The sequence below is a fragment of the Octodon degus genome, unplaced genomic scaffold, assembly GCF_000260255.1.
Source record: "Octodon degus isolate 3935 unplaced genomic scaffold, OctDeg1.0 scaffold00195, whole genome shotgun sequence".
In the NCBI taxonomy this organism is placed as follows: domain Eukaryota; kingdom Metazoa; phylum Chordata; class Mammalia; order Rodentia; family Octodontidae; genus Octodon; species Octodon degus.
In genome coordinates this window covers 4386621-4397798 of record NW_004524771.1, presented here as the reverse complement: position 1 = coordinate 4397798, position 11178 = coordinate 4386621, and the positions used below count along the sequence as shown (strand labels likewise).

Genomic DNA, 11178 nt, shown 5'->3' with positions numbered 1-11178 from the left:
GCTGAACTCGAGCCCTTGTCCTTGCCAGGGAAGCACTTATTCCACTGAGCCATCTCTCCAGCCCCTAAGTACAAACTTAAACTCAATGTTTGTTGTAGCATACATTATGCTTTGTCACCAACATTTTCCTTCATCTGGGGTCTTCTATTTTAATAACAAACATTTGGCCAAATTTATTTGGTTCTGCAGCGAACTACACTTAAATGACTTAAATGTTTCTTTGGAAACCTTATTTTTAAGTTTTCAAAGAGAATCCCAACTTCTCACTTGGGATGGCCAGGTACAAGTACAACCAGCAGCCTCCCCTTGAAGGTGACACCCCAGAAAAGCTTGTTGCTCTACTGATGGCTCTCAGTAGCACTGCATTAAAAAAAAAAAAAAAAAAAAAAAAAAAAAAAGACAAATTAAATTGTTTTCAGAAAAATGAAAATTCACTCTAGGAAGATGCATTTTAAAAAGTTATTCTAGGGGTTGGGGAGATTGCTCAGTATGGTGCTTGCCTGGCAAGTGCAAGGGCCTGAGTTCAATCCCCAGTTCCACCAAAAAAAAGTTTAAAGGGCTGGAGATTTAGCTCAGTGGCACAGCATGTGCCTGGCAAGCATGAGGTCCATAGTTTGATTCCCAATACTATCTAAATGTACGTTATTCTAGAATTCTGATCTCTAGGTTCCTTCAACAGTTTTTGTGCTTTAAACATACATCTCAGGGCCAGGGAGAATAGCTCAGTAGAATAAGCTCTTGCTTGGTAAGCGCAACGGCCTGAGTTCAATCCCCGGTTCTGCCTCCCCCCCAAAAAACCATTTCAACTATAGCTTAACAAAAGAATCCCTAACCCAGTGTCCATTTCCCTACTGCAAAAAAGTTGCTAAGTGGTTCCTCCAAGAAAAATTGGAAATTGTAGTTATATTGCAACTTACAAACGAGGAACCAATTTTTCTCTGCTTTTTCTGAAATACTGCATAGTTCACTGCTGATTGCATTAAATGGACCTGAATGGCCTGGAACACACAATCTAACAGTTCCACCTAACTACACATCAATGTAGAAAATCTATTCCTTTCCAAACAGGACATCCAGGGGCCTGGGAGATGGGGCTCAATAAAATAAACACTTCCCTGGCAAGCACAAGGGCCTGAGTTCAATCCTCAGTTCCACCAAAAAAAAAAAAAAAAAAAAAGCCCCCAGAAATCAATTAAGACAACCTAAGCAGGACTTTTTTTCTTTTCGTTATTGGGAGACTGAACTTAGTGTTCACATTGAGCTGTATTTCTAACTCTTTTTAAGACAATGTCTCACTAAATCACCCAGACTGGGCTCAAACTTGATATCCTCCTGCATCAGCTTCCCAGAGTGCTGGGATTACAAGCATGCAAGGCCACACCCAGCCCCTATTCATTTTTATCTCCAACTTTTAGCAGTCAGACAAAAGCATTAAAACTACAATTTAATAAGTATCAGTAAGAGAAAAAAAAATACTGTATCAGAGGTGACAACTAGTCAACAATGACCATTGCAAACCATGGCCCTATAAGCAGAATCGCTTGATGACTTGGCTGATGCCTAGATAAGCTGTAAGAGTCCCAAGTCTAGTCACACTGATGCTGGTGGCTCTAGGAAGGGGGGCAGGGCAAAAGGGGGTTGACAAGAAAGAAAAGGCCTGGTTGAAAGGAATCTACAGGACAAGGTACTAAAACAAACACTTTTAGAAAGTGGTAAGTAGACTAGTTTAGGTTGCTGAAATGGTTTGATGTAGCCAACGAAAAAAAAGCTAAGCTTCCTTGTTCAAAAAGAAAAACACCCACACAAATAAAAATACCAAAGTCAATAAAGCAACCCAACCCAAACTGTGTTCACACACATTCCTCATAAAAGTATTTCTCCAAAATCCATCCTTTACATCTTGTAGAAATCCTAGCAAGTCTGCGAGGAAACTGAACTCCAGGAGTGCTCTCCTTAAATAAAAGATATTCAGCTTTTCCTTCCTTTTTCAAGACAATGCCGATCATTCCCTAGATAAGGGCCAATTACGGGGAGAACACTTAGGTTCACTCCTTTGACATTCCTACGAAATCAGCACCTGAAAGCATTACTACCTACCATTTAAGCAGTCTCAGATGATCTTTAAAGGCTGAACTTACTTGAAATCAGAATGTCTCCTTGCTCTAAGTAAAAAGGCAAGTGACAACTACATAATTTTATAAGGAATTCTCCAAGTGTTTCAAGATATAGAATTAGATAAATAACATTTGAAAACAAAATGAATTTTATACCAAACCTGAACGAGGACAAATATGAACATTCTAAACGTGCAATTAACGAAGGAGAAAACTACCAAGAAAAATGGTACTTAAGTCAACGTAGTTTCCTACCACACGTGAGTAATCTTAACTTTTTGAACTCTATAAACATACAAATGCTAAGGGTAAAAAAAAAAAATCTATATATTGATGGACACCAGTTTCTGGCCGATTACAAGACTGCAATGCATCCTGGGATTCCTTCAGGACGGTTCGGAGCCACAGACATTTGAAACGCAATTACAATTTTAATAGTAGAAATTTCAACAGAAGAAGCTCTCTGACTAGGCCTCGGGCGAAGGGACCACTAGAGCACTTGTTCTCCCCAACACTTAGACTCTCAACAGCCACCCGATGATTCCGACTGCCTCCCAGCTCCATGTGTAGTCCTTTATGGGCCTCGTGGCACTGACCGCCGCAGCCCCTCTGTCCCTTACGGTTCCCACTTCCAGAGGTGCTTGGAGGGACAAGCTTCACCCGCTCCCCGCCAGAACCCTGATGCGACACCCAGCATCCCCGCAGGCCCGCCCAAGGCTCGGGCCACTCCACCCAGGCCGGCCGGCACCGCTGCTGTCAGCGCCCCACGTGCGACCGGCCCCAGGGCCGCGCGTCCTGACCCCGGCTGCCCCATGCCCCAGCCCTTTACCCAAGGGGCCTCCCGCGCCGTTGCCCGCTCCGTGGCTGTCGTCGGCCGTGGCGCCAGCTGCGGGTGGCGGTGGTTGGGCCGAGCCGCGTAGGAAGGACGGCACGAACTCAGCGGCATGGACGTTGGGCACGAAGGGCTTGGCGTTGACGTTGAGTTGCCGGCTGAAGGCCGCGCTGAGGTGCTCACGCTGGGCCTCGGCCGCCACCGCCGAGCCGCCGCCGCAAGGGCCCGGCCCAGGAGCTTCCATGTCCGCCTGGTCCCAGCAGTCAGGCGCCGAGTCGCTGCTACTGCTCCCGCAGCTGCTCCCGCCGCCGCCGCCGCCGCTGCCGGGATCCATGATCGGGGGGGCCGTGTGTGTGGTGAAGAGAGGGCGGGAAATGGAGGCGGGGGCGTCCGGCCGGGGAGGAGCGGGCCGAGCTGGGCCAGGAACGGCGGAGACGGAAGGGCCAGCACCTAGCGACACAATCTCCGGCGTCGCCGCAGCGGTGGCTCCAGTGCGAACTCGGCACTCGCGAAGGCAGTCGGCGGCGGAGGCAGCAGCGGCGGCGGGCGCTCAGGCCTCCTTCTCCTCCTCGTGTGTGCGAGCGGATCTCCTCCCATCCAACGCAACCACCGCCGTCTACCTCACCGCCAACCCCCACGCCCGGCGCAGACTGACCCCCTCCCCACAACCCGTACCTTCGCCTTGGTAGTTTCCGACCCTCTCCGCACTCACTTCCGGCTACGGAGCACGGCAGACGGCTGAACTACGAGTTCCGGCAGCGCCTGCGCGACCCCGCCGCAGGTTCCCTCCCCCGCCCGGGGGCCGACGGGAGTCGGAGTTTAGGGGCCGGCTCAACCGGAAGCCGGTCTGCCTCCCAGCAGGCAGCGCAAACCGGCGGAGAGGTGGTGTCAGCTTCGCGGCCCCACCTGTCACCGGGTGGGGGCGGGGACCGGCCCTGGTGAAAGTCAAGGCTGGACCAGGGATCCATAAGTTCCCACTCGGGCTGCGGGCGAGGAAAAACTGCAGAGCTGGGGAGGGAGGGAGCTCCTATCTCCTGCTGATCCTTTGCCTTTTCACTACCTTTTTTGCTTTCTCTGCCTCACACTCCCTAGCTTGTTCTCCATCTCCCCGCTTTCCTCCCCTCCCCCAGCTAGATTTTGTCCTACATTTTAAAGCCCATGCAGGGCGTCTTGTATTTTATGTCTTTCATTTTATCATTTGGAGACAAGACAATAAAACCATGAGATGTTACAACTTAAACTGCAATGTGCCTCATAAAGGGCTGGGGCCCAGGTTCTGCCCAAGCACAAGGGATTGTTAACTGGAAAGTTTCAATGACTCAGTCTGTTTGACTACTCATTAGAAGCCTTCACCTAAATTTTTCCATTCCTTCCTCCTCCCTACCAAGAGACTTACAAATTAAACAGAGGTTTGTCATAAGCCATGATGTTTCTAACCTGCATCTAACTAATGGGGTTATTTTGGTACATCCAGTTTTCTTTCTCATATGACATTAGGTGAAGTAGTCCCATTTTCTTTAATGACCACATCTCACACAGGTTGTGTTTGGGTAAAGTAGAAAGCAAAGAGAAACAGTCTGCGTTTAGTTCTAAACTGTACAAAGCAGAGAAAAGCACATTCTTTGTGGGAGGGAGTTTCCCCTTGTTTTACAAAAAGTGTTGGAAAACATATGATTAGGAGAAAAGCAAGTTAATATTTCTCTGAAAGAAGTCCAGATACAACGCATCACACCTGCCTAGAAATTACATTATAAAAATACAGACACACAGAAAGTTATTGTTTCTTAACCTTGGATTTTTACCAAAAAAAAAAAAAAAAAAAAAAAATAGATGTAGATCTGAATTTTAGTTTGGGGAGGTTGAGAGTGTCTCATGCTATAGTCCTGGCTGGTGTCAAACTCAGGCAAGCCTCCTGAGTGCTGGGATTAAGGTGTGCACACCACATCTAGCTGAATTTTCATTTTATTTTATGTATTTAGTACAGGATCTCGCTACATAGATCAGACTTGTAGTGATCCTCCTGTTTTCAGCCTCCCAAGCGCTAGGATTACAGGTGCCTGCCACCATGCCCAGCCTTCAATCGCCAGCTCAGGGGGTTGGGGGCACAGTGCCAGCACAGGCACAGCACGCTGGCGATGGAACTCAACCGCTGCTCTCTACCGGTACCGCAAGGAAAAAAAGGTGTTTGTTTGTTTGTGTTTTGGCGGAACTGGGGATTGAACTCAGGCCCTTGCATTTGCCAGGCAAGTGCTTACTGAGCCATCTCCCAGGCCCCCCCAAAAAATGTTAAAAAAAAAAAAAAAAAGAATAAAATGATAAAAGGCATAGCTTCCAATGGGTGTGGTGGAGCACACCTATAATCCCAGCACTCAGGAGGCTGTAACATTGCTGTGAGTACAAGGCCAGCCTGGGCGACATAAGTGAGTTCAAAGCCAACCTGCAACATGTAGTGAGATCCTACCTTCAAAAAACTGGCCAGGGAGATGGCTCAGTGGCATAAGCATAGGCCTGAGAAGTACAACGTCCTGAGTTTGATCTCTGGCACAAAAATAAATAAATAATACATCATAGCTCCTTTCATCCGAAAGATATGTATTGCTAGTGAATAAAAGATTTAACCACAAAAACTATATTATGTCTGAAACAAGATGCCTCTTACTCAAGATTTACACTCTCCAACCCACTTCTGAGAAGATGTCAACACACACAACTGAGTCTCTGTTAGAAACCACATTTTCCTCCTGTATCAACCCTAGGACTTTTATTTTATTTTATTTTATTTTATTTTATTTTTGAGGTAGTGTTTCACTATGCAGTTGAGCTGGCCTTGAGCTCACTTTGAAGCCCAGGCTACTTTCAAACTTGCAGGGATCCTCCTGCCTCAGCCTGGGATTACAGATGTGGGCCACCACACCCTAGGGCTATGCTAGGACTCTGGATGATGATAGCCTGGTAAGTCAAGGTCCTGGTATTTGTACTTCTTAATAAACTGCACAATATTTGTGGCAAAAGAATAATAACTTTTTTTTTTTTTTGCGGAACCGGGGACTGAACTCAGACCCTTGTGCTTGCCAGGCAAGCACTTATTCTACTAAGCCACCTCCCCAGCCCCAAGAATAATAACTTAAAAATAATAATAATAATAACTTTTAGGGGCTGGTGAGATGGCTCAGTGGTCTAAAGCACCCCTGGCATGTGGTGCTGGGGGATTGAACCACGGTCCCTGTGCTTTGCTAAGCTTGTTCTAAGTAGGTGCTTTAGACCACTGAGCCATCTCACCAGCCCCAATAATAACTTTTAAAAGGACTGAGCATGTAGCTTGGTGATAGAGCACTTGCCTAGTGTATACAAGGCCATGAGTTTGGGCCTTAGTATCGCTAAAAAAAATAACAAAAGATTGTGTCGCTGGGCTCTGACATAGCTCCTGTCTCGCATGTGTGAGGTCCTTAGCTTAATCCCCACCACCACAAAAAATAAAAATAAAATGTATACTTCTACTGAACATGCAGTTTTTTTCTTGCCATTTTTCCCTACAGTGTGACAACTTTTTTGGGGGGGGTTGGGTACTGGGAATTGAACTCTGGACCTCGCACTTGCCAGGCTGGTGCTGTTCTGCTGAGTAACATCCCCAGCCCTAGTGGGACAGCTATTTACATAGTATTTACATCACATTAACTATAATTAACTAGAGATGATTTAAATATATAGGAGAAGTAACTCTGAGATGAAGCGGAACATCTCGTTCCCAGCCACTGGCTGCCAGAAACTCATCGAGGTCGATGATCAGCTCAAGCTTCGCACGTTCTACGAGAAGCGTATGGCCACAGAAGTGGCCGCTGACGCCCTGAGTGAAGAGTGGAAGGTTATGTGGTCCGAATCAGCGGTGGGAACGACAAGCAGGGCTTCTCCATGAAGCAGGGCGTCCTCACCCGTGGCCATGCGCCTGCTGCTGAGTAAGGGGCACTCTTGCTACCAACCGAGGAGAGCCAAGGAGAGAAAGCGTCAGTCCGCGTGAGGCTGCACTGTGGATGCCAACCTCGGCGTTCTCAATCTGGTTATTGTAAAGAAAGGAGAGAAGGACTTTCCTGGGTTGACTGATACCACCGTGCCTCGGCGCCCAGGCCCCAAAACAGCTAGCAGAATTCGCACTTTTCAATCAGTCTAAGGAAGATGACATCCGCCAGCATGTTGTCAGGAAGGCCTTGAACAAGGAGGGTAAAAACCCCAGGGCTAAAGCCCCCAAGATACAGCGACTTGTAACTCCGTGTGTCCTTCAACAAAAACGCCGCCATATTGCACTGAAGAAGTAGTGCACTAAGAGAAACAAGGAGGCTGCAGAGTATGCTAAACTTCTGGCCAAGAGAATGAAGGAAGCCAAAGAGAAACGCCACCAGCCCATTGCCAAGAGTCGCAGGCTGTCCTCTCTGAGAGCAGCTATTCCAAGTCTGAGTCCAGTCAGAAGGAAAACAAAACAAAAGTAAAATGATTAAGTAACAAATAAATTAGATCTGACTTCCTAAAAAAAAGGGGGAGGGGGATACAGATGAACGTCCATTTTGTATCTGTGTATTCAAAGTGGTTAGGATAGATATATAGTTACATTCTCTTAATGAATAGAGGGATTTGTTCTAATGGTGTTTGTAAATAGGATATCATGTCCGCATCTTCTACAGCAAATAACCACTAGGAAGACAGTATGCAATGTGTTCATTATTGGAACTGTCATACCAATTTGGTTTGAAACTGTCTCATTGCTATTCGTCTCTCAATAAAATTATGGAAAAAAAAAAGTATATGGGGGTAAGCACTTTCCTGGCGAGCGCAAGGGCCTGAGTTCAATCCCCGGTTCCGCAAAAAAAAAAAAAGCATATGGGAGAATTTGTGTATTTCATATATAAAATTGCACCATATTATATAGGGGATGTGAGCATCTGTAATTTGGTATGGGGGTGAGGGCTTCCTGTAACCAATCTGCACGTACTGAGAAAACCACACGTCTACTACGTGTAGGATATGGAGTGGGTCAGTACACCTAGTAGAGTACTGTTTCTTTAAAGACATTAGCTTTCTCCTCTCCCTAGCTTTCTCTCTCTACCTCTCTGCTCTGGTATTCTCACCTGCAGCTCTTTGCTATCCATCGCCTCACCTGTCCATCTCTCATGCTTGCCACGCTTTTAGCATATCTTGTTAGTGTCCACTAGAGAGCTGGTTGTTGGAGAGAAACACCCACCCCCAGTAGAAGCCTCCCCTACCTTTACCAAGGCCCTATTTCCTGGCCCCGCTTAGTTTTGTCTCTGTGCTTATCAAGATCTGAAATTCCTATTCATTTCCATGCTTGATGCTTTCACTAAAGCTTGGGAGAGAAAGAAACATAAGTATCTCTTCGGACTGTATAACACTTTGTAAAGTGTGAAAAGATACATATTAAACAGTAACTGAGGTCTGGGAATATAACACAGTAGTAGGATGCTTGCCTAGCATGTGCCAGGGCTTGGGTTCCAATTGTAGCACACAAAATTCCCCCCCAGTAAATGTGGGGTGTAACCATTATGTAGGGTTCCCCTTTTCTTTCTTTACCCTGCCCCTGGTAACTGCTAATCTGCTTTTAATCACTAGGATGTATCTATTCTGGGCACTTTGTGTAAATATAATCCTACAGTATGTGACTGAGGCAGAAAATAACAAAGCATTTCTCTCCTTTCACACATAACTTGCTGCTCAACACAAAACTGTGGGTGGGTGTTTCTCTCCAACAACCAGCTCTTTAGTGGACACTGACAGGATATGTTATAAACTAATTCAGTTCCCTCAATGACTGTAGTTAGTACAAACCCCACAGGATAAAGGCTCAGTTCTAGCCAGTTGCAGTGTTATAGGCCAGTGATCCCAGCACTGAGAGAGGCTGAGGCAGGAGGATCATAAATATAATCCCTGCTTGGGTAACTTGCCAAGACCTTGTCTCAACATTAAAACATTTAAAAGGGTGTAGGGCTGGGGATATAGCTCAGTGGCAGAGCACCCATGGATTCAATCCCCAAGTACCCAGCCCAAGCGCAGTCCCAGAAAAACTACCCCACTTCAGATGTCAATAGCAAGTCCCCTATAAAGAATGTAATAATTGAGTTTTTTATTGTTTTGTTTTGTATTTAGCACAGGGTCTCACTATATAGATTGGACTCATAGTGATCCTCCTGTTTTCAGCCTCCCAAGCGCTGGGATTATAGTCGTGCACCACCACGCCCAGCCTCAATCGCCATGGGGGCAGGGTCCTGCATGGCAGGCCTAGGGATCAAACCCTCGTCCCCTGCATCTGCCTATGCAGGTGTTTTAATCCACTGAGCTATTTGGCTGCTCTAATAATTATGTACTGGGGGGGCTGGGAAGATAGCATATCTCAGTAGCATAAGCGCTTGCCTGGCAAATGCAAGGTCCTGAGTTCAATCCCTGGTACTGCAAAAAAAAAAAAAAAAAAAAAAAAAAAAGTTATGTACTGCAAACATGTACTAATAAAAATCTGAAGCCAGGCTCGATGCTGGCTGTAACCCCAGAACTTTCCAGGATTGCCATGAGCTTGAAGCCGGTTTGAACTATGAAGTAAGACCCTGTCTCAAAAAAACAATCATGGGGCTGGAGAGATGGCTCAGTGGTCTAAAGCACCTACTTGAAACAAGCTTGTCAAAGCACAGGGACTGCGGTTCAATTCCCCAGCACCACATGCCAGCCAGCCCCGCCCCCTGGTGGGCTGAGCTGGCCACACACACACACAATAAATAAATGTAATAAAAAATAAATAAATAAATAAATAAATAAATAAAAACAAAAAAAAAAAACAATCAAATAAAAATTGAGAAAAAATCAAGTCCCATGTTGTTGTCTGTGTTCTAACCCACCACCTATAAACTGGGAGCTCCCTCCACATTTTCCTCAGGTTTACATAATTTTCTAGAATGATTTACAGATCTTGCAGGGAATACTGCTTACCTTCACCCACTTGTCATAAAGCCTGTTAAAGGATATAGAAGGCAAGCAGAGAGGCTCTCAGAATCCTGACCTCTTGGGTTTTAATGGGAGTTTCACTGAGTAACTCCCAGCTTTAGCCCTCACACCTGCTGAGGGTGGGGCAGGGGGTGAAAATTTCATGTTTCTAAACAAGGCTTGGCCTTTCTGATGACCAGCCACATCCAGGAACCTGTCACTGGCCAGCATCAGTCCTTATCCACATTACATATGGATTCTTGTCCACAAGAAATGAAAGTTTATTATACAAAGGAAAGAAAATTAGCTGTTCTGTAGGCAAAGAGGGAAATTGGCTACTCCGTAGGCCCCCAACAAGGAATATATACATCTTTAAGGGGTCCCAAAAGAATGCCACTAGTTAATTGTGGCTTTTTTTTTTTTTTTTTTCAAAAGGGCAGGGTCTCTGGACAGAGTGGAGCTTAATTACTACACAGTTCAGAGGGGGGTTATGTGCTCTGTCCCCTCTCCAGCAAGAGGCTTTATTAGGAAAAGGCATTGTGATGAAGGTATAATGCAGTTTAGGTCAGTTCGTGGTCAGGTCAGATGGATGCGGTTATCTTTGCTTGCACGGGGTTTCACTCCACCTTCTTATCTCGAGGGCTGCAGCAGCTTGCTGTCTTAATTAACAGCTTGGTTTACTTTACCCTCTTATCGCTAAAGGCTGCAGCTGTCTGCTTGTTCCCTTTCAGGGTATTGCTTCAAAGTCCTGCCTTTTCCCCTCCTGTCTCAAACTCATCAAGAGTTACCTCAGAATCAGGAGTAGAGGTCCACCCTGGTAATCCCACCCATAAATCCACCACTTTGAAGGACTGGGGAGCTCAAGCCCAGTCTAGGCCTTTCTTAAACAAACACCCAGTAACTTCCAAGGGCTTTAGGGACCCTATGCTAAAAATAGGGGACAGAGATCAAATATCTACTGCTTAGCATATATCACAGTGACTTTTTGTATCAGGCTTGTTTTATTTTACTTTTTTGGTTTGTTTGGTTTTAGGGTGTTTTGTTTTGTTGTTGTTTATTTGGTTGTTTGTTTGGTTTAGTTTATTTTTCAAGATAGGGTTGGGTCTTGCGCTGAGGTCCAGCTATCCTTGAACTCACTATGTCGCCCAGGATGGACTTGAACTCATGACAATCTTTGTGTCTCAGCCTCCCAGCTGCTGGGAATACGGGCATGCACCACCATTCCTGACTCTACCTAAGATTTTTTTTTTTTTTTTT

The 11178-nt window shown here is 45.8% G+C and overlaps 1 protein-coding gene and 1 pseudogene across 6 annotated transcripts in view; one reads left to right on the top strand and one right to left on the bottom strand.

The window, feature by feature from the left end:
* The window catches only part of Gspt1 (G1 to S phase transition 1), a 54289-nt gene extending 50625 nt beyond the window's left edge, over window positions 1–3664 (bottom strand). For 5 of the 6 annotated variants that reach the window (XM_023704387.1, XM_004644225.3, XM_023704385.1 and 2 more), the window contains exon 1: window positions 2944–3615. In XM_023704387.1, coding sequence (XP_023560155.1) covers window positions 2944–3280 — 337 coding nt within the window. In that variant the 5' untranslated portion in view covers window positions 3281–3615. The other variant, XM_004644226.3, reaches the window with a different exon arrangement.
* Window positions 3665–6670: 3006 nt separating this feature from the next.
* Window positions 6671–7432, top strand: LOC101588575 (annotated as a pseudogene).
* Window positions 7433–11178: the final 3746 nt, after the last annotated feature.